This window comes from Elephas maximus, chromosome 3, assembly GCF_024166365.1.
Source record: "Elephas maximus indicus isolate mEleMax1 chromosome 3, mEleMax1 primary haplotype, whole genome shotgun sequence".
Classification (NCBI taxonomy): domain Eukaryota; kingdom Metazoa; phylum Chordata; class Mammalia; order Proboscidea; family Elephantidae; genus Elephas; species Elephas maximus.
Genome location: NC_064821.1, coordinates 185,733,237 through 185,757,418, shown reverse-complemented (window position 1 = coordinate 185,757,418; position 24,182 = coordinate 185,733,237). Strand labels below are relative to the sequence as shown.

The 24,182-nt window shown below is 40.3% G+C and overlaps 1 protein-coding gene across 6 annotated transcripts in view; it reads right to left on the bottom strand.

The window, feature by feature from the left end:
- Nucleotides 1-24,182, bottom strand: part of SNX27 (sorting nexin 27) — a 110,335-nt gene that overhangs the window by 34,767 nt on the left and 51,386 nt on the right. For all 6 annotated transcript variants that reach the window (XR_007516794.1, XM_049880481.1, XM_049880485.1 and 3 more), the window contains 3 exons: nt 3,898-4,090; nt 2,226-2,290; nt 360-464 (listed from right to left, as the gene is read on the bottom strand). Coding sequence is in view for 5 of the 6 variants with exons in the window: in XM_049880481.1 (XP_049736438.1) it covers nt 360-464; nt 2,226-2,290; nt 3,898-4,090 (363 nt within the window). In the remaining variant the exon portion in view is untranslated. The remainder of the gene's footprint in view (nt 1-359; nt 465-2,225; nt 2,291-3,897; nt 4,091-24,182) is intronic.

Genomic DNA, 24,182 nt, shown 5'->3' with positions numbered 1-24,182 from the left:
ACCCCATTCTGCAGGGTAATGGGTTTTCAAGGCTGTGACTTTTTGGAAGCAGACCACCAGGCCAGTCTTCCAAGGTGCCTCTGGGTAGATCTGAACTGCCAGCCTTTCAGATAGTAGTCAAGAGCTTAACCATTTGTGCCACTCAGGGACTCCTAATCACAACCACTATAAGCTGGCATTTTTAACGCCCCTTTCTTTCACGGAGGGCAAAGTATTTTACATTAATAATAACAACAACAATAGCAGCTAACATTTAGTAATACTGATAATGTGCCAGACACTCTAATCACTTTACACGTATTAACTCATTTAGTTTTATATCATTCAATGTCAAGTCTACTTGTTCAAGTTTAATTTACCTGATAGACTTGGTCTGTAGTACTGTTCTTTTTAACCCTGACTGTAACTGTTGTTCCATCTGGTAATGCTACTCTCAGCTCTACGTCGGACACACCATTGTAGTTCTGGGAGGAAAGACACAGAGAAAGAATTTATGACCGACTTACCCTCTCTGTAACATGCTGGCTAAACAATAACCTAAACATACGATAAAGTGAGTTCCAATGAAAGGGGGGGAAAAGATACCTTAAAAGTCAATATATTTATAAGTCATAAAGCTGACTTTAGGCTACAGCATAAGTTAACTTTTAAGATTAACAAACAGGAAAGAAACATGTTCAATTCAACTGTTCACATTTCAAAACAGAAAGCTTGTATGAAGCAGTCTAGGTCAAACACAGATGAGATTTCTGAGTTACTTCTCTTACCCCATCTGGAAACTAAATATGAAAGGAGAAAATAACTGATAATGCTAGTTGCAACAATATTCTCGGGTTTTAAATGGTTAGGCATACTAGATTGGCTTGAGTGGTATACTAAGTTCCCTTCTGAACCCTGAAGTAATCATGGTATCTTTGAAAAGAAAAACGTATGAGGTTCAAGAATCTGAATTAGTCTAATGCCAGTTTTCTTTTAGCAAAGATAAACAATTCTTATTCTCCTTAACTCAAAAGAAATCCTTATTCTCTTCTTGTTGATGATTAACACATTCTTCTAAGAGATTTTTGACCTTGTAATTCTCATTAGAAGGAAATAACTATTTAGGAACAAGTCCACCTTCATCTCACACTTGAAAAAAAGTACTACTCATTGCTTAAAACCATCCTAAGCATTACTTTATTATAAGCCCTTGTCTACAAGAAACTTACAATCTAGTAAAATAATTAGTGGATAGCACACTATTTAGTATATTAACGTTGACTATTCATTGTCCTATTCAATTAAGATTTACTAAGTACCTATATAACATGCTTGACACTGTGGTTAAAAAAAAACCCAGTGCCACTGAGTCGATTCCGACTCATAGCGACCCTGTAGGACAGAGTAGAGCTGTGGTAGGAACTGGGGATCAAAGACGGTCAAGAGCTAGATCTTACCTATGGGTGGCTCACACTCTTTAAAACAAACAAAAAAACCAGTTGCCATCAAGTCAATTCTAACTGATGGTGACTTCATGTGTCTCAGAGTACAAATGTGCTCCATTAGGTTTTCAATAGCTGTGATCTTTCTGAAAGAGCCCTGGTGGTACAGTGGCTAAGGCGCTTAGCTAACCAAAAGGTCAGCAGTTTGAACCCACCAGCCAGCCGCTCTGTGGGAAAAAGATGTGATAGTCTGTTTCCGTAAAGCTTTACAGCCTTGGAAACCTTATGGGACGGTTCTACTCTGTCCTATAGGATCTTTATGAGTTGGAACTGACGCAACAGCAGTGGGTTTGGTTTGGGGATCTTTCCGAAGTAGACTGCCAGGGCTTTCTTCTGAGGGGCCTCTGGGTGGATTCAAACCACCAACCTTTCAGTTAGTAGCCAAGTGCTTAACCATGTGCGCCGCCCAAGACTCCTAACTCACTCTAGTAAGCTAGAACTATAAAGTAATAGTCTTATTGTTGGAGAATGATATAGCAACAAGATGATAATTGAGTAGTACTGACTGTAAAAATTCTTGATGAAATGAAAAATTAATGACTTGAGTCATCAGAGACAGCTTCGAAGAGAAGATGGATTTGGTATAAGGTCTTGAAGGATAAGCAGGATACATATAAAAAAGATGCAGAAAAATATAGTTGTTTGGAGAGTTTATGGCAAAAACTCAATCCATACTCGGTATGTTTCTTTTCCCCCCACATGGAGCTGGGAGGTAAATAGTCACTGTAAGGGTTATTCACCTACCTCATCTGATTCTGATAGAAATTCCTGCATGATGTCGCTCTCACCAATGACTCGTATTGAACACACTATAGAAAACAAAGATAGAATCTGTTGTGAGGCCTAAAATTAAGAACATTAAAGTCAATAACATATCATGGTGAAGTACAAATCATCAGTGGCAGTCAATGCTAAGGCATATGTAATTTTAAGACACGATAGTCATTCATCTAAATATGGTCTAGAAGAGAGGAATAATAGAAGGTACAAAGATGCAGTTTGCTAAAAATATTAAACAGAGCCAAAGGAAGTTACTCAGAAAAAAACTGTTTTAAATGTTCAGTAAATCTGACTTTGCAGTCTGTGTGAACTATTAATAAGCTACAACAATAGCGCATGAGGGAAAACAGGCAGTGGAAGGGAAAGGTGAATCAGGAATAAACTAAATACAAAAGGAAAATATTCATTTGGCCTAGAAACAGGTCAGCCAGAGAACCATAAGCATTTAAAGCCACTTTGGAAAAAATGAATAGGCAATTAAGTATTTGACTGAGCATATCTTCTCACCTCACTGACTTCAGCTTCAATACAACTCCCCCCTCAAAAAAAAAAAAAGGAGGGAAGGAAAGCAGGAAGGTAGGTAGTTAATCGTCCAAATCTAAGAAAGTTAATTTCCTGACACTCTCATGAGGATGGTAAATTACGCTGAAGATTTTTACTTCCATTTCATTAAAAAATTGTACCTTTTCTCATTTCCCAAAGGCTGAGTTTAGAGGCCATTCCACTTTAGAAAAAAGCTAAAAACGAATGAGAAGTTTCACTACCTTCTATGAGGGAAATGGCTTTTCTTCAGGGATAAGGCTTCTACCAAAGTTAAAAAAACAAAAACAAAAACAACTAGATCAGCTAGTTCTTATACAAGGACACAAAGACACAGAATAACCAAATACCAGATAAGACCATTATCCTATTAAACGAGTATTTTAAAGAAAAACCCATAATGCAGCCGGCAGATTATAAAGCTATAATGTAGTGAGGCAAGGTCTCTTCTCTGAGCTACAAGATGAACTATCTTATTTAGGAGATCTGTGTCAATTTCCTCCCATCTTAGGATAAACAAATGCTTCGGTATCCACTAACTCCTAATGTATTCTTTGGAAGCTCCTAGATAACACGTACATTTCAATACTTCTTCCTATAACCTACTTAGATAATGGGACTTTAGATTACCTACAACTCAGCAAACCTATTCAAGAAGACCTGTAAGAGGAATAAAAGAGTTTTTATATAGTATATACCAGGCAGCATGAGTCATTTTAAAGAAAATGTCTTAAATACTGTCCACTTAGTTCCCTAATAAATTCAGCATAAAAATCCACTGGTGAGTATATCTGTATGTGTTTACTGGCAAATAATACAACCCTATAAATACAGGTCCTTAATGCATTGAAAACTAATCATGCATTTTTCTGTTGTTGTTAATGTCTAGTGAGCCAGTAAAACATAGAATATTAATCACTGTACTGGACATTTCTGTCCAGGGCCTTCAAAGCTCAGATCACTAAACGCCTGTAGTCAGAAACTTGACTTTCACTATATTGAGTTACAGGAAATTTAGTTATGAAGTTTAGGAGTTAAACTATGTACCTAGACCCTTTGTCTACTCAAGACGGTGGAGTATAATGGGCTGGCTTACCTTTTTCTAGATATTCTTCCAACCCACGACGTCGGGCATCTAATTGCTGTTCTGATAATGAGAATGGCCATTTCCCTGGAAGTCGGGGAAATGTAAAGTTGGCAAACTCTCTCTTCAGGTTCTGGTGTAGGATGGCAAACTCTCGGTACCGCTTAGAACACAGCTGCCTCCCTGCCATGTAAACATTGTATACCTGGTGAAGGAGAAGAGCAAAAAAAAAAGAGTCTATTTACTACAGATGAAACCACAGAACCATCTAAGGTCAGGTTCAGATGGATATCGGTTAGGTGAATTCTGCTATGTACTTAACAGAGAACATGTTCAAGGTCACTTGCAAATAAGACTTATATTTAATAAACATGCCAGAAGTTATATGCACAAAAGAGGGCTGCTTCCTTGGAGCCGTGATTTTATTTTTACTATTAAAATTACTTCAACACACTATTTTAAGTATTTTCAAAGGCAATTACCAGTTTTTGAGGATGGATTTTATTTTCAGAAAGTTAAAGTCATTCAAGGTCAAGACAAACAAACAAGCAAGCAAATTTGGAGGGGGATGTAAAACACTAGGGTTGATTATAAAGCAATGTGAGTGGTATTTCTATGTGGCCCAAACTGGCGCTAAATCCCCAAACCAAACCCATTGCCATCAGGTCTATTCCTACTCATAGCGACCCTATGGGTCAGAGGAGAACGTTCTCATAGGATTTCCAAGGCTGTACATCTTTACAGAAGCAGACTGCCACACCTGTCTCCTGCAGAGTGGCTGGTGCGTTCAAACCACCAACCTTTCAGTTAGCAGCTGAGCACTTGGCTACTGTGCCACCAGGGCTCCTAAACTGGCTCTAAAGTTAATTCCAAAGAAAAGGTCTAAAAATTGATTTGAGAAATAGTGACTTTTTAAAAATTGTTATAAAAATATATATAACCCAACATTTGCCAATTCAACATTTTAATAGTGGCATTTTTGCAAATAAACCATTTTTGCAAAAACTTCTTTTCTGAAGTCAGATATCCCTAATTTTGTTCTTTTCCCTTCAATCATTAAGACAAGGTCAACAATGAAAAAAGCTGAAGAATACATGTACTCCAAGGAACTTCTCTAAACAATAAGGAGTTAATAATCCTCATGAAGAAACGGGCATTGGACAAGAGGCAGATCAGAACCGTGATCCCTGAAAAAAGTGAAATAAACAAGATGAACCCTATTCCAACGTAGGCTTTCTGCCTGGGGGCAAACCCTGAACTGTAAGCTCAGACAGGGGCACCCCGAGTCCAGCAACTTCACTGAGATGAGGAGACAGAGACAGGAGTTCAGGGAGGCCAAAGCAGCTAGAATTTGCAGGGTAGAATACCAAAGAGGAGGGAGCTAAAGAGAGGAAGAGCTCCAGAAACCTCCATAGGATCCCCTTGAGTTTCTGCTGAATAAAGATCCTATGAAATAACTACTAAATGGGGTGGGGGTGGGGGGTGCTGTAAAATGAACAAATCCCAGAGTACACACAGGGTCAGAAATCATTCAACTTCCCTCTAGGCAGAATAGAGAGATCTCCCTGAATTTACATGACATTCAGGATGGAACTCAAAAAGGAATACAATTTAGGAGTGGGGCTAAATTAGCTATAGAATAAAAGCTACTCTAAACATACCCTAAAACAGCTTAAAAACAAACTTCAAAAAGGTCAAAGTAATTTGTAAGTAACTTAAGTGCGTGTCAGAAAAAGTTTAACACTCTTTAAAGGAATATAACAAAATACAGCACCCAATAACATAAAATTCACAATGCACAGTATCCAACCAAAAATGACTAGACATATGAAGAAGCATGAAAATTTGACCCATAACCAGGAAAAAAAATCGGTCAGTAGAAAGAGACCTAGTAATGACAGAGACAAGGAACTAGCAGACAAGGACATTAAACAGCCATCACAGGTTGCTTCTGCTTTGGTTTAAAATTCAGGAATCTGTAAGAACAATGCTCCCAACAGAGACACATGGAGAGTTCCCACTCACTTCCAAGTCTTTTCCATGGTCCTACAGAGTGCTCATGAGAAAGACTGGTGGCAGGGCAGGAAAGTAGCCATTATCTCCCTTGGTAATCTCAGGTTTGCAGGAGGTGGCTGACTACTGTTAGAGGACAGACAAAATGCTGCACCCACTTCCCCCAACCCTTCTTTTCTTAGCAAAAGCCTTAAGCAGTTTGGGGATGGGCAGCAAACCCTCTCGCCTAGAGGGCACAAAGATCTACTGCTTTGGCCGAGAGGCAGGAAACCTTCCTGGGTCCAGGTTCCTACTGTTGCTACAGCTAGGGAGGAACAGAAAACTCCTTCCCAAGGCAAATCACAGATATAAGGTAGAGTTTGGCTGAGATGAGGAAGAGGGTTACAAAAACTAAGAAAGCCTCAGTCCTTAGAATCAGGCACACAGACTTTGCTTAAGACTGAGGTTGGATCAGACAGCATAGAATCCATCTACCTCCACAAGTCTAGCACCAAGTAAAAAGCAAATGCAGTCTACCACTGGAGGAGGGGCAAGAGTGTGAGGAGGGAACCTGTCTGTGGTGTAGGCATGCAGGGATAGTTGAAAGCTGTGGGGCGGTGGCGGGGGCATGAACACTGAGAAAAACCCTCTAGAACCACAGCCCCCACTCTAAGCACAAGGTAACAGCAGCCCATTGCTAGAGGAATTTGATGCTTACTGCACAATAAAGGTAACGATAGCCACATCAAGACCCAAACCCAGTTTATCAACTCTGGACTAGATTGACTCAATTCCCTAACAGAAGATGAAGCTTGCCCATTTCCAAGTACAAATACTATCTACCTCAGACTTATACTGTTCTTGACATGATGCTAAACATTTAATCGAATATTACAAGACAAAAAAAGCAAGAAATAAAAACAATTCACTATCAAAAGTTAAAGCAGTCTCAGAGATGACCCAGATGTTAAAACTGTAAGAGAGGAACTTTGAAATAATTACAGTTAATACGTTAAAGAAATACTGGACTGTAGGTGCTCCTCATATATTAATATAGACAACAGAGCACAAAAGGGGCACAGTCTGGGAAACCTCTGAGACATAAACACCTAACAGGATGAAGTTCCCAGGCACAAGGGCAAAGGACCACAGACTTGGGGGGCACCTATGTCAATTGGCAAAACACAGTTCATAAAGACAATGTTCTGCATCCTACTTTGGTAAGTAGCATCTGGGGTTTTAAAAGCTTGCGACCATCCACTTAAAATACAACTATTGTTCTCTTCCTGTCTGGAGCAAAGGAGAGTGAAGAAAATCAAAGACTCAAGGGATCAATTAATCCAAAGGACTAACGAACCACATGAACCACAGCCAACATGGCCCTGAGACCAGAAGAACTAGATGGTGCCCAGCTAGCACTACTGATCACTGTAAGTGGGATCACAAGAGGTCCTGGACAGAGTGGGAGAAAAATGTAGAACCAAAATCAAATTCACAAAAAAGACCAGACTTATTGGTCTGACAGAGACTGAAGGGACCCCTGAGATTATGGCTTTAAGACATCCTCCTGACCTGGAACTGAAGCCATTCCTGGAGACCACTGTCCTGACAAACAATACACAAGCCCCTAAAATAAACATAATACCCGAGAGGAATGTGCTCCTTAGAACAACCAATTATATGAGATCAAAAGGGAAGTATTTGCCCAAAAGCAAGGATAAGAAGGGTAGAAAGTCAGGACAAAAGGCAACAGGGAACCCAGGGCAGAAATGGGGAGGGTGTTGACACACTTGTAGGGAATGAAACCAAGGCCATGAAACACTGTATATATAAACTATCAAATGGGAATCTAATTTGCTTTGTAAACTTTCACCTAATGCGCAAAAAAAAAAAAAAAAAAAAAAAAAAGCACCTACTGGAAAGGTCAGTGTGTGAATTTCAGCAGATATGAAAACTATAAGAAAAACATCAAATGGAAATGATAGAAATAAAAAGCATTCTCATATGGGCTCATCAGTAGACTGGACACAACTGAGGAAAGAATCAGTTGAAGGCAGATCAACAGAAATTATCTATACTGAGAAAAAAGTTAAAAAAAAATAAAAACAGAACAGAGCATCCAAAAGCTATAGGACATTATCAAACAGCCTAACATACGTGTAATTGGAATTTCAAAAGGAGAAGAGGAAGGAAAAAAAAGTGCAGAAGAAATATTTGAAGACATACTGGCTGAGAATTTTCTAAAAATAATAAAAAATATCAAACCACAGATCTATAAAGTTCAGAGAACCACAAGCAGTATAAATATCAAGAAATACACACTTAGATACAGGTAGCCAGGAGAGGTTAAGACATTACAGAGAGAGGAATGAAAATTACAATGAACAGAGCTCTCATCAAAAACTATGCAAGCTAGAAGCCTGTCATGACATTTTTAAAGCACAGAAAGAAAGCTACCAATCCAGAATTCTATACCCCATAAAAATATCTTTCAAACATAAACGTGAAATAAAGATTTTTTCAGACCAACAAAAGCTAAAACAGTTCATTACAGAGTGACATGGCTAAAACAACTAAAACTCCCATAGAAACCCTGTCATCATTCTGGCAAGAAGAAATGAGGAAAAGAACTCTGGGCAACCAACCATGGCTGTGACCAGAGTAAGTGATGAAATTCGAGAGAGGAGAAAGCCAGAGAAGAAGATACCTTAATCGCTGTGAGCAGGAATCAACTTGATGCAACAGGTTCAGTTTTTTGTTTTATATCTCAAGCTGACCCCTGAACAACATACACACAGGATAGACTTAGTAGCACAGCAAAGGCTGAAAGAATTAAACTGAAACTTCAAGTATGATTCAGAGAAGGTGACACAGCTTACAGTTAATTGCCAGGTAAAACAAAAACATCAACATTCCTCAGAAGAATATTATAGAACTCAGAGTCTATACAATATAACATTCACAATATCGAGGATACAATCCAAAATTACTTGACATATAAAGAGCCAGGAGAGCCACGACAGGCAACAAGAGACACAGACCAATGGGAATAAAATTGAGAACCCAGGTGTAAATCCACCCATCTATAAAAAGCCAAAGTCAATTAAATGGGGAAAAGAGAGTCTCTTTAACAAATGGTCCTGACATAACTGGATATCCATCTGTAAAAAAATAAAACAGGATCCATACCTCCCACCATATACAAAAACTAACTCAAAATGCATCAAAGACTAAAACTAAAATGATTAAGATCATGGAAGAAAAAATAGGGACAGCCCTAGGAGTTCTAATACATGGCATAAACACAACACAAACCGTAACTAACAAAGCACAAACACCAGAAAATAAACTTGACATCTGGGCACTCCTGTATATTAAACACTTATACTCATCAAAAAATGTCGCCAAAAGAGTTAAAAAAAAAACCTATAGCCTGGGAAAAAAAATTCTGGCTGCGCCGTATTAGGGTCTAGACAAGGGTCTAATCTCTGTAACCTACAAAATACTTCAACGCTTTAACACCAAAAAGACAAAAAATCCAATTAAAAAATGGGCAAAGGATATGAACAGATACTTCACCAAAGAAGACATTCCGGTGGCTAGCAGACACATGAAGAAAACCTCATGATTATGAGTCATTAGTATTAGATACTGTCAAGTCAGTTCTGACAAGTAACAACCCAGTCTACAACAGTACTGCCAAGTCCTTCATCATCCTCACAATCCTCGTTATGCTTGAGACCACTGCTGCAGTCATTGTGCCAATTCATCTTGTTGACCCTCTACTTTACCAAGCATGATGTCCTTCTCCAGGGACTGGTCCCTCCTGATAACATGTCCAAAGTATGTGAGATGAAGTCTCACCAGTCTCACCATTCTTGCTTCTAATGAACATTCTGGCCACAGTTCTTCCAAGACAGATTTGTTCATTCTTCTGGCAGTCCATGATATATTCAATATTCCTTGCTAACACCGTAATTCAAAGGCATCAATTCTTTTCTGGCTTCCTTATTCACTGACAAGCTTTTGCATGTATATGAGGTGACTGAAAACACCATGGCTTGGGTCAGGCCCACCTCAGTCCTTAAAGTGACATCTTTGCTTTGTAACATTTTAAAGAGGTCTTCTGCAGCAGATTTGCCCAAGACAATGTGTCATTTGGTTTCTTGACCGCTGCTTCCATGAAAATTGATTGAGGATCCAAGTAAAATGAAGTCCTTGACAAATTCAATCTTTTCTCTGTTTATCGTGATGTTGTTATTGGTCCAGTTGTGAGGATTTCTGTTTTCTTTATGTTGAGGTGCAATCCATACTGAAGGCTGTGGTCTTTGATCTTCATCAGTAAGTGCTTCAAGTCCTCTTCACTCTCAGCAAGCAAGGTTGTGTCATCTGCACATCGCAGGTTGTTAATGAGTCTTCCTCCAATCCTGATGCCGTGTTCTCCATATAGTCCAGCTTCTCAGGTTAATTGCTCAACAAACAGACTGAATAAGTATGGTAAAAGGATACAACCCTAATGCACAGCTTTCCTGACTTTAAACCACACAGCATCCCCTTGTTCTGTTCAAATGGCTGCCTCTTGGTCTATGTACAGGTTCTGCATCAGCACGATTAAGCTTTCTGGAAGTCCCATACTTCTCAATGTTGTTTATAATATGTTATGATCCACACAGCCAAATGTCTTTGCATAGTCAATAAAACACAGGTAAACATCTTTCTGGTATTCTCTGCTTTCAGTCAATTCGTCTGACGTCAGCAACGATATCTCTCACTCCATGGCCTCTTTTGAAACCAGCTTGAATTTCTGGCAGTTCCCTGGCAATGTACTGCTGCAACCAATTTTCAATGATCTTCAGCAAAATTTTACTTGTCTGTGATATTAATGACACTGTTTGATGATTTCTACGTTCTATTGAATCACCTCTCTTTGGAATGGGCACAAATATGGATCTCTTCCAATCTGTTGGCCAGGTAACTGTCTTCCGATTTCTTGGCATAGATGAATGAGCACTTCCAGTACTGCATCCATCTTTCGAAACATCTCAATTAGTACTCTGTCAACTCCTGGAGACTTGTTTTTCGCCAATGCGTTCAGTGCAGCTTGGACTTCTTCTTCCTTCACTACCATCGGTTCTTGATCATATGCTATCTTGTGAAATGGGTGAACACTGACCAATTCTTTTTGGTACAGTGACTCTGTGTATTCCTTCCATTTCTTTTGATGTTTCCTGTGTTATTGAATATTTTCCCCATAGAATCCTTCAATATTGCAACTCGAGGCCATTAAAACCCATTGCCGTCAAGTTGATTTTGACTCATAGGGACCCTATAAGACAGAGTACAACTGCCCCATAAGACTTCCACGGAGCAGTCAGTGGATTCAAACTGCTGACCTTTTGGTTAGCAGCTGATCGCTTAACCACCATGCCACCAGGGCCACAAGGCCATTACAGAAATGCAAATCAAAACTACAATGAGATACTATCTCACCCTGACAACACTGGCACTAATCAAAAAAAACAAAAACAAAAAATGTTGGAGAGTTTGTGGGGAGAATGTAACTCTTACGCACTGCTGGTGGGAATGTTAAATGGTACAACCACTACGGAAAATGATATGGCACCTCCTTAAAAAGCCAGAAATAAAAATACCATACAATCCACCAACCCCTCTCCTAGGAATACACCCTAGAGCAATAAGAGCCATCACATGAATAGACACATATACATTCATGTGTATATATGTGTGCTATTCACAATAGCAAAAAGATGTCATTCACAATAGCAACCTAAGTGCCCATCAACAGATGAATGGATAAACAAATTATGGTACAGACATACAATGGAATGCTACACAACAATAAAGAACAATGATGAATGCGTGAACCACCTCACAACGTAGATGAATTTGGAGGGCATTGTGCTGAGTGAAGTAAGTCAATCACAAAAGGACAAATATCGTATGAAACCACTATTATAAAAACTCAAGAAAAGGTTTATATGCAGAAAAAGATAGTCTTTGATGCTTACAAGGGAGTGGAGGGGTTGGAAGAGTAAATCACTGACTAGATACTAGACAAGTGTCACCTCTGGCAAAGGGAAAGGCAACACACAATATAGGGGAAGTCAGCACACTGTGTCCAAGGCAATGCCACAGAAGCTTCCTAGATACATCCAAAAATCTTAAGGGACCAAGATGCTGGGGCTAAGGGCTGGGGACCATAGTCTCAGAGGACATCTAGGTGAAGTGGCATAACAGAATTCATAAAGAAAATGTTCTACGTTCTACTTTGTTGAGTAGCGTCTGGAGTCTTAAAAGCTTGTGAGCGGCCATCTAAGATACATCTATTGGTCCCATCACATCCAGAGCAAAGGAGAATGAAGAAAAACAAGGACATAAGAAAACTATTAACCCAAATGACTAAAGGGCCACATGAACCAAAGCCTCACTAGCCTGAGCCCAGAAGGAATAGATGGTGCCCAGCTACCACCACCAACTGCTCTGGCAGGGATCACAATAGAGAATCCTGGACAGAGCTGGAGAAAAATATAGAACAAAACTGAAATTCACACACACACAAAAAAAGACCAGACTTATTGGTCTGACAGAGGCTGGAGGAACCCCTAAGACTATGGTCCCTGGACACCTGCCAACTCAGAACTGAAGCCAGTCCCGAAGCCCACTTTTCAGACAAAGATTAGACAGGCCTATAAGTCAAACAATAACATATGTGAAGAATGTGCTTCTTAGTTCGTTCAAACATACAAGCCCAAATGGGCAACTCCTGCCCAAAAGCAAGACAAGAAGGCAGGAAGGAACAAGAAAACTAGACAAATGGACACAGGGAAGCCAGAGTGGAAAGGGGGAGAGTGCTGTCACACTGTGGGATTGCAACCAATGTCACAAAACAATTTTTGTATAAATTTTTGAGTGAGAAACTAACTTGCACTATAAACTTTCACTTAAAGCACAATTAAAAAAAAAAAATCAGGAGACTATGACCCATTCTCAAGGGAAAAGATACTCAACAGAAGACAATCCCAAAATGGCATAGGTGCTGGAATTTTCACATATATAATTAATGGAACAGAACAGAGCCCAGAAATAGAACCACATACATGTGGTCAATTGAGTTTCAACAATACTGCCAAGGTAATTCAATGGGGGAAGAATATTCTTTTTAATACATTTTGCTGGAACAACTGGATATTCATATTTAAAAAAAGAAGAACTTTGACCCTTATATCCTACTATATACAAATATTAACTCAAAATGGATCACAGGCCTAAACATAAAAGCTAAAGCTATGGTGTAGCCACTCTGGAAAACAGTTTGGCAGTTCCTCAGAAGGTGAAACACAGAGTTATCATGTGATCCAGCAGGATATGTACATATGATCTATGTACATATCCAAGAGAAATGAAAACAAGTGTCCAAACAAAAACCTGTACACAATGTTCATGGCAGCATTACTCATAATAATTGAAAAGTGGAAGCAACTCAAAGGTCCATCAAATGAAGAATGGATAAATAAAATGTGGCATACCCATACAATGGAACATTATTCAGCAATAAAAAAAAATGAAGTGACTTTTTGATTCAAGATGGTGGCCAAGTCAGATGCACAATGCTGTCCCTCTACAGCAAAGACCCGAAAAACAAAGTGAAACAGATATAGACAACAACCCTGGAACCCTGAGCATCAAATGAAAGGATACAGAATTAGATCAAACACTGACAGGAAAAAGAAACTGAATGACAGCAGTGACAGTGAGATAAATGGAGTAGAGGTGCCCTGCCAGAAAGCCTGGCACAGTTGGGCCATTTTGAGATAATGCCAGCAGCAACCCTGGATGAGGAGCACAAGAAGACAACATCACGAACTCCCAACAGGAGAGAGAGAAAGTCTGTCTACATATTCAGAGTTATGCAAGGTGAGCAGGATCCCAACTACAGCTAAGGAGGGAAAGTAAAGGAAGGAGGACGAGACCTTCAGGGATTCTGGTGTACACCGAGCCAGAGCCACTCTCCAGCAGCAGTACCCGACTGATACGGCAAGTGGCAAGCATGGAGCAATACACGAAACTGCCCCACCACCACCACCCCAGCTCCCTGGCCATCTGACTTGCCCTTCCTCTGCAGGAGAGAGGGCCTGCCCTACCCATTCCTTGCCAGAGAGCACACCTGCATGACCGCCAGCCATCCACCCTGTACCTCCCCCGCCAGAAAGAGAGCCTGCATGACCCCAGTTGCCCACCCCTCTTCTGCACAACCCCTGGCCACCCGCCCTGCCACTCACCCATCAGAGAGCGCCTGTGTACTTCCCTGGCCTATTGCTCCACTCCCCCCAACGGAGAGAGTGCCTCAGCACCCCCTGGATGCCCGCTTTGCTCCTTGCCTGTTGCCTGCCCACCTGGTCAGCAACTGTGAGCATTCCCATAATGCCAGAGAGCTCCTGCCCAGTACGCCATCAGCTGTCTCACATGTACAGTGAATGGCAGCAAGGGCTTGCCCTGCCCAAGGTTGCCTCGTCCAACCGGGGGCAGGAAGTGAATGCCACCGTGCTGTCAGATGAGTGATCATCAAAGCACACCTGACCTGTCCACAATGATAAAACAAAATCATAATAACACTTTAATGCCTCAAAGACAGCATATAATATCAAATCATATAAAGAAACAAGATTGCTCAAACAAATGACCAAAATAAAGCAGCAGAAAATCTTCCTGAAGAAGAGATGGTAATGGAATTTCCTGATAAGGAATTCAAAAGGCTTATATAGGGAGGCAGAGCCAACATAGTGCTATAGACAGAAGCACCATGCTGTCCCTCTGCGGTAAAGACCAAAAAAACTAAGTAAAACAGATACAAACGTCAATCCTGGAATCCTAAGTACCAAATGAAGGCATAAAGAGCCCAATCAAGCATCAAATGGAGTAAGAAACTGAGAGAAAATGGAGAATGAGGAGAGCTATGGAGTAGGGGTTGCCCTATCCCCACCAGTTGGCCCTTTCAGAGTCATCTGTTTATTTGTATTTTTGATATATATATTTTTTATTTTTTATTGTTGTTGTTGCCTCTTTCTCTTTCCCTTCCTTTTCTCCCACCCAGCTAGCCCCGTGTGCCATTCTCTCCCCTTCTGGACAGGCTGCGATTTTTTGTTTTGTTTCTCTTTTGACATTGTTTTTTGGGCTATTTTTCTGCTTCTCTCTCTCTCTTCCTTCCTTTCCTCTCTCTCACCCAGCTAGCCCCAAGTCCCACCCCCTACCCTTCTTGATGGGCTATGATTTTTTGGTTTGCTTTGTTGTTTTTTTCTTTTCCTTCTTTTTTTGCTCCTTCTCTCTCTCCTGGCCACCCAGCCCTATGCATTGCCCCTGCCCCTTTTGGAGGGGCTGTGCTGCACAGCTCAGTTGGACAGTCACTGTGTGTGGCCTCTCTGGGTCTAAGCTGCTGTCACTGACTGGCATCCTCAGTGCCATTTTTTAAATTTATTTTTTGTTTTGTTTCCTTCTTTTTTTTATTTGTTATTATTTCTTCTCTCTCCCTTCCTTCTTTTCTTTCTCCCATCAGCCCAGCTCCATGTGCCACCTCCAACTTCTTGGTGTGCTGTGCTCTACCACTACACTGGAGAGCCCCCGGCGCACGGCCTCCCCGGGTCTGTGCCACCCCCACAGGCCAGCTCCCGCAGTGCCACATTTTTAATTTTTCTTTACCTTTGCCCTTTTCCTTCTCCCTCCCACCTAGGCCCTGTGCTGCCACCGCCCCTTCGTGATGGGCTGTGCTGTGCCACCCAGCAAGAGAGGCATCAGCTCGCTGCCACCCTCCCCCACCACCAGTTCTTTTGTTTATTTTAATATATACTTTTTACTTATTTAATTTTATTTGTTTGATTGTTGGCTGTTCTCTTTCCCCTTTCCTTTCCTTTATCCAGCCCACCTAGCCCTGTGCGCCACCCACGCTGCTTCTTGACGAGCTGAGCCATACCACTTCGCTAGAGAGCAACCAGCACACAGCCTCGCCAGGTCTGCCCCACCCCCACCTGCTGAATCCAACTGCACTGCCATTTTATTTACATTTTTCTTTAATTTTTTACTTCATTTTTCTTTTTATTTTACATTTTTTGCCTTTGTTTCTCTCTTCTTTCACCTGTTCACTTAGTTCTGCACATCACATCCTTTCCTTTCCCTCTGGCCTGTATGCACTGTGCACAGACTGCCATGTCCCCAAGTGGTATCAACATGGTCCCCTGGACCTGGCCCTGCACTCCTCCCCAGCCCTGCCCCATCACCCAGAGTTCATACTGTAAACTACCCATCTCCGCCCCTCTACCCCTGCTGGACCTGCCCCGCTGCACCACAGCTGAGTGATCGGCCCTGCCCACCTAGAAAAGGTGATGAGAACTATTGTTCCCACAGGCGAGCAAGCAACAAAACACACTCAGCATGCCTACTCAGATATAAATAAAAAAGCAGGATGAAACCATCAATAAATGAAGAAAATAATTCCTGAACATCCTGTAGACAACAGACAATGTCAAAACATTAAAAAACAGGAGAGGATGGCTTCAGAAAGTGACCAAAATAAAACACCAGATGACCTCCTACTAGAAGAAAAGGCACTGGAACTTTGTGACAGGGAATTCAGAACTCTAATATTCAGTGATCCCCAAAAGATGAAGGAAAATCTAGGCAAAATAAGGAAAAAATAGACAAAATCATGCAGAAGACAGAGAAAACAATGGAAGAAATCAGGCAAATACAGGAACAAAATGTCAAAATAAATAAACTAGAAATTATATAAAAACGGCGCTTAGAAATCCAAAAGATAAACAAGATTTTGGAAACGGACAGTGCAATAGAAAGTTTTAGGAGCAAATTTGAAACAAAAGAAGACAGAATCAGTGAAACTGAGGACAAATCCTCAGACAAACTTTGAGGAAAAATCAGAGAAAAGAATGAAGAAAAATGAAGAAACCCTGAGAATAATGTGGGATACGATCAAAGGCAAAAATCTGTGAGTAACTGGAGTTCCAAAACAGGGGGAGAAAATGGGAAACACAGAGAGGATCACTGACGAATTGCTGACAGAAAACTTCCCTAATATGAAAGAAGAAAAGCCAACTATCCAAGAACAAGAAACTCAACAAACCCCATATAGGATAGATTACAAAAGAAAAACACCAAGACCCATCATAATCACACTCACTAAAACCAAAGACAAAGAAAGAATCCTGCAAGCAGTCCAAGGAAAATGAAAAGTCACATAAAAGGGGAAACAATAAACTAAGCTCTGATTACTCAGCAGAAACCATTCAGGCAAGAAGGCAATGGGATGACATACATAAAATCTTGAAAGAAAAAAACTGCCAAGCAAGAATAATATATCCTGCAAAACTCTCACTCAAATATGATGGCAAAATTAGCACATTCCCAGAAAAACAGAAATTAAGCCCCATGCCTACTGCAATCGATTCTGACTCATAGTGACCTTATAGGACAGAATAGAACCGCCCCAAAGTGTTTCCAAGGAGGACCTGGTGGATTCAAACTGCCGACCTTTTGGCTAACAGCCATAATACTTAACCACTATGCCACTAGGGTTTCCCAGAAATTAAGGGAACATGTAAAAACCAAACCAAACTTACAAGAATCATTAAAGGTAGTCCTTCAGGTAGAAAACTAACAACATCAGACAACAACCTGAATCTAGCACATAAGACAGCAACAGCCAGATACCAATCCAGATAACAAACTCTCAAGGATAAAACAAAACTAAAAAATTTACAGTAGGGAACCACAGACGTCAATCTGTAAATGACAACAATGTCAGAACATTAAAACGGAATAAACGGTGTAGGTATAGAACTTTCAAATGGAGAATATTTCAAGGTGTTATCAAGTAACAAAAGACTGGTTTAAACTTAGGAAGATAGGGGTAAATTTTAAGGTAACCACAAAGAAAGTTTAAAAACCTATTCATCAAAATAAAGAAAAAAACATAAAGTCTCAGTAAACACAAAATCTAAAAAATGAGAAAAAAGTACACAAATAAAAAGAATTCAGTACGGGAAAAAAATAACATCAGCTCCGCACACACACACACACAAAACACTACGAAATGACAGCAGTAAACTCACACCTAACAATAATCACCCTGAATATAACTGGCTTAAACACGCCCACAGAGACTGAGAGTAACAGATGGATTAAAAAAAAGGATCCATCAATATGCTGACTACAACACACCATATAAACAAAGACGTAAATTAATTAAAAATCAAAGGATGGAAAAAAATGTATCAAGTAAACAGCTACCAAAAATGAGCAGAAGTAACAATACTAATCTCAGATAAAATATACTTTAAAACAAAATCCACCATAAAAGACAAAGAAGGGCATTATATAATGATTAAAGGGACAATTCATCATGAAGGCATAACTATAATAAATACACTACCATATATTATTGAACTGTCATTCATATCTGCCAAATTCAATGCGTACTTGCCAAGACTTATCTTATTTGGTCTCTTTGTAGTACTTAATATTACTGGTTATTTTTTTCTCATCTTCCTTTTCTCTTGATTTCCCAAAAACCAACCCAACCCAGTTTAATTCTTATGTTTCTGGAAGTTTGCTTCTTTGTGGAATCATCTACATATTAAATCTCAGGTGTCTACCAGACTGAGTCCAGCACAACTAGATGGTGCCCAGCTACCACCACCAACTGCTGACAGGGATCACAGTAACGGGTCCAGAACAAGCTAGAGAAAAATGTAGAATAAAATTCTAACTCAAAAAAAAAAAAAAAAGACCAGACTTAATAGTCTGACAGACTGTAGAAATCTGCAAGTATGGCCCTTGGATACCCTTTTAGCTCAGTAATGAAGTCACTTCTGAGGTATACTCTTCAGCCAAAGATTTGACAGGCCCATAAAACAAAACAAGACTACCTGGTAATGGGAAACCCAAGATCAAGAAGGGAGAGTGGTGACACGTCATGGGGATGGCAATCAACGTCACAAAACAATGTGGGCATTAACCGTTCAATGAGAAACTAGTTTGCGCTGTAAACCTTCATCTAAAATACCATGAAAAAAAAATTTTTTTAAAGAATGAAGATGAACAAACAAACAAAGGTTTATATGTGCGGTCCTCAAAGAGATCAAGGAAAACACAGATAAAATCCTAGAAGAATTCAGGAAAACAATATAAGAACAAAATGACAAATTAAATAGACAATTAGAAATCATACCAAAACAGCAACTGGAAATCCAGAAGATTAACAATAAAATACCAGAAATAGATAACTGAATGGAAGGACAAGGAAGCAGAATTGAAACAGTGGAAGAATTAGCAAAATAGAGGACAAATCCTTTGAAACTACTTTTTTTGAAGAACAGTCAGAAAAAAGAATGAAAATAATGAAGAAAGTCTAAGAGTTATGTGGGACACTACAAAGAGGAATAATTGACGTATGATGGGAATCCCAGAACAGGAGGAGACTAAAAAACACCATGGAGAGAATTTCTGAATATTTGCTGGAAGAACACTTCCCCAGTATCATGAAAGACAAGATTTCCATCCAGGAAGCTCAACAAACCCCAAATACAGGATAGATCCCAAAAGAAAGAAACCGAGATATACCATAACCAAACTTTCCAAGTCCAAAGATAAAGAATTCTGAGAGCAGTCTGGGAAAAACAAAACGTTACCTGCAAAGGGATACCAAAAAGATTCCAATTAAGACTAAGCTAGGCAGAGACCATGCAGGCAAGAAGGAGATGCAATGACATACATAAAATCCTGAAAGAAAAGAACTGCCAACCAAGAATCATATACCCTGCAAAATTGTCTCTCAAATACGATGGCAAACTTAGGACATTCCCAGATAAACAGAAATTTAGGGAATTTGTAAAAAACCAGACCAACCTTATAAGAAATATTAAAGAGAGTCCTTCAGGTAGAGAACCAATGACAGCAGACAACAACATGAGAGCAAGCCACACAACAGCATCACCAAGACGCCAACCCGATAGAAATCTCAAAAGTAAAATAAAGCTACAGAACTGAAAACAGGGAACCAGAGATACCTATATGAAATCAATGACAATTTCAAAATCGAAAGGGGGAACAAATGGTATAATTACAGAACTTCCACATGGAGAAGAAGTCAAGGCGATATCTAAAAATAACAGACCATTTTAAACACAGGATGATACAGATAAACCTCACAGTAACCACAAAGAAAATGAACAAACCTACCCACCAATATAAAAAAGCAGAAAATCAAAAAGACTCAATAAATGCAAAATCAACAAAAAGAAGGAAATAAAAAGATAATCCATGAACAAAAAGGACTCAGCAAAGAAAATGCAGGAGAACAATATAACTGTCAACACTACACAGAAATGCAGGACAAAATGACAGCAGATTCATATCTATCAATAATCACACTGAATGGAAATGGGTTAAATGCACCAGTCAAGGGACAGAGAGTGGCAAAACTGATTGAAAAAAAAAAAAAACATGATCCACAATATACTGCCTACAAGAGACAAACCTTAGACACAAAGACATAAAGAGGTTAAAAATCAAATGATGGGGAAAATATTATCAAGCAAACAGTAACCAAAAAAGAGCATGAGTGGCAATATTAATCTCCGATAAAACAGACTTTAAATCAAACTCCAGCATAACAGATAAGGAAGGATATTCTGTAATGATTAAGGGACCAATCTACCAGGGCGACATATCCATAATAAATATCTATGCATCCAATGACAGAGCTCCAAAGTACATAAAACAAACCCTAATGAAATGAAAAGAGAAACAGTTCTACAGTAATACCAGGAAACTTTAACATACCACTTCTGACGATGGACAGAATAGAAAGAAGACAAAGATACAGAAAATCTCAACATAATCAGCCAACTTGACCTCATAAACATATACAGAGCACTCTACCCAACAGCAGCACAGTACACATTCTTCTCTGGGTCATATATATCATTCTTGAAAATAGGCCACAAAGCAAGCCTTAATAAATTTAAAAATATAGAAATAATATAAAACATCTCGGATCACAATGCTATAAAATTAGAATAACAGGAAGTACAAGGAAAAAAATCAAATACTTAGCAACTGAACAATGCCATGCTTAAAAACCATAAGAGATGAAATTAAAAAATCTGTAGAATCAAATGAGAATGAAAATAGAACATACCAAAGGCTTCAGGGCACAGCAAAAGCAGTGCTCAGTGGCCAACTTATAGCAAAAAACAACACATCAAAAAAGAAGGGCCAAAATCCATACCTTAACCCTACAACTAGAACAAATAAAAAAAAAAGAGCAACAAAAGAAACCCGTAACTGCCAGAAGAAAGAAAATAATAAAGATTACAGCAGAAATAAAACAGAAAAGCAATTGAAACAATAAACAGGACTAGAAGCTGGTTCTTTGAAAGGATCAATAAAATTGACTAACCAATGGCCAAATGGACGAAATAAAAAAAGATGCAAATACCCCAAATAAGAAATGAGATGGGTGACATCACAACAGAACCAACTGAAATAAAAAGGATCGTAACAGAATAGTTGAAAAATTATACTCCAACAATTTGAAAACCTAGAGGAAATAGACAAATTCCTAAAAACACGCTACCCACGCAAACTATCATGGATTGAATTGTGTCCCCCCCAAAAATATGTGTCAACTTGGTTAGGCCATGATTCCCAGTATTGTGTGGGTGTCCTCTATTTTTTTATTGTAATTTTATGTTGAGAGGATTAGGGTGGGATTGTAATACCACTCTTACTCAGGTCACCTCCCTGATCCAAGGTAAAGGGAGTTTCCCCAGGGTGTGGCCTGCACCACCTCTTATCTCTGGAGATAAAAGGAAAGGGAAGAAAACAGACAGTTGGGGACCTCATATCACCAAGAAAGCAGCATTAGGAGCAGAGGGCATCCTTTGGACACGGGGTCCCTGTGCCTGAGAAACTCCTCGACCAGGAGAAGATTGAGGACAAGGACCTTCCTCCAGAGCTGACAGAGAGAAAAAGCCTTCCCCTGGAGCTGATGCCCTGAATTTGGACTTGTAACCTACTAGACTGTGACGAAAAAAAATTCTTGTTAAAGCCATCCACTTGTGATATTTCTATTATGGCAGCACTAGATGACTAAGACACTAACAAAACCTGAGGCAGAAAATCTGAACAGACCATTAACAAAAGAAGAAATTAAAGAGGTCATAAAAAAACTACCAACAAAAAAAGCCCTGGCCAGGAGGGTTTCACAGGAGAATTCTACTAAATATTCAGAGAAGAGCTCACACCAATACTACTCAAACTATTTCAGAGTATAGAGAAGGAAGGAATTCTCTCTCACCTTTCTCCCTTCCTTTCTCTAGAACACCTGGCTCCATATGCCATCTCTGCTTCTTCTGGACAGGCTGTGAAGTGCCGCTTGGCTGGGGAACTGCTTCCTCAGTCCACGCCACTATACTGGTGTGATCCCTGAGGGCATTTTTTTTTTTCTTCCTTCTCTTTTTCTTCGTTTCACAATTTCTCGTCTCTCTCTACTTTCCTTCTTTTCCTGGCTCCTGAAAACCTGGCACTGTGAGACATCTCTGCACCTTCTAGATAGGCTATGCTGCTCAGCTTGGACACCATGTCCCCAGTCCACAGCAGCATGCCAGTGGAAACCCTGGGGACATTTTTTCTCCTTTTTGTTTTTCTTCATTTCTTGGTTCCTCATCTGTCTTTACTTTCCTTCTTTTCCTGTCTCCTTAATACCTGGCCCTCTGTGCCATCTCTGCCCCTTCTAGACAGGCTGTGCAAGTGCCTACATCTTGGGAGCTACTTCCCTGATACATGTCGCCAAACCACTGGACTCCCTTGGGAATTTTTTATTTTCTTGAGTTCTTGTCTCTACCATCTTTCCCTTCTTTTCTCCTAAACACATGGTACCATGTGTCATCTCTGATACTTCTAGATGGGCCGTGCATTGCCACATGGCTGGGGAGCCACTTCCCCAGTGGGTTCCCTAGGTGATTTTTTTTTTCTTTCTCTCTTTTTTTCTTGATTTATTGTCTCTGTCTACCTTCTCTCCTTACCTTTCTCCTAAACATCTGGAGATGTATGCCATCTCTGCTCCTTCCTCATGGGCTGGGCAGTGCCACTCGGCTGGGGACTTGCTTCCAGAGGGCTCCCTTGGGGCATTTTGTTTTTCTTCTTTTTTCCTTGGTTTCTTGTCTCTCTCTCTACCTTCCTTCCTTACCCTTCTCCTGAACATCTGTAGCTATGTGCCATCTCTGCTCCTTCTTGACGGCCTATACAGCACCACTCAGCTGAGCACCTGCTTCCAGTGGGCTCCCTTGGGGCATTTTCCTTTTCTTTCTCTAGCTTCTTCTCTTTCTCTACCTCCCCCCTTCCTTACCCTTCTCCTGAACACCTCACACTGTGTGCCATCTCGACTCCTTCTGGATGGGTTGTGCAGCACTATGTGGCTGGGGACCCACTTCCGGTGGGCTCCCCTGGGGCACTTTTTTTCTTTTCTTTCTCGGTTTCCTGACTCTCTCTGCCTCCCTTCCTTTCCTTCCTCCCAACCACCTGGCATTCTCCCCGACCAGTTTGTCTCTACTTTCCTTGTATTCTTTTCTCCCAACCACATAGCTGCGTGCACATGTGCATTTCTCCTTTTTTCTTAAATCTAGTTTCTGATTTCTCTCTCCCTTCCTTCCTTTCCTTTCTCCTGCCCATCTAGCTGTGTGTGCCGTATCTGTCCCTTTTTGATGGGCTATGCCTCACCACCTGGCTAGAAAGCCACTGTCACACGGCTTCCCTGGATCTGCACCACTCCAATGGCAGGCTCCCTCAGCACTTTTTTTTTTCTGGGGGTGCTCCTGGTAATCTTTCCCCTTCTCTTCTTTCCCATGCCCACTTAGCTTCACACATCACAACCTCCCTCCCACCCCCCACCTATCTTCACCATGTGCTGAACACTACATCCCCAAACAGCACAGGCACAGTCTACCGGAGCCTACCCTGCACTGATCCCTGGCCTCGCCCTGACAGCTCCAGTATGTGCCATAAACAAGCCATCCCAGCCCATCCCTCTCTGCTGCACCATAGCTGAGCGACTGGAGCTGCCCATCGACAAGGTAGTGAGAAGTATCGTGCTCAGAGACAAGCAAACAACAAAGAAAGCCCAGCCTACCTGCTCAGACATAACCAAGTTAAAAAAAAAAAAAAAGCAGGGTAGAACAAACCTACCTACACTCAATAAACAAAGAAAATAACTACTG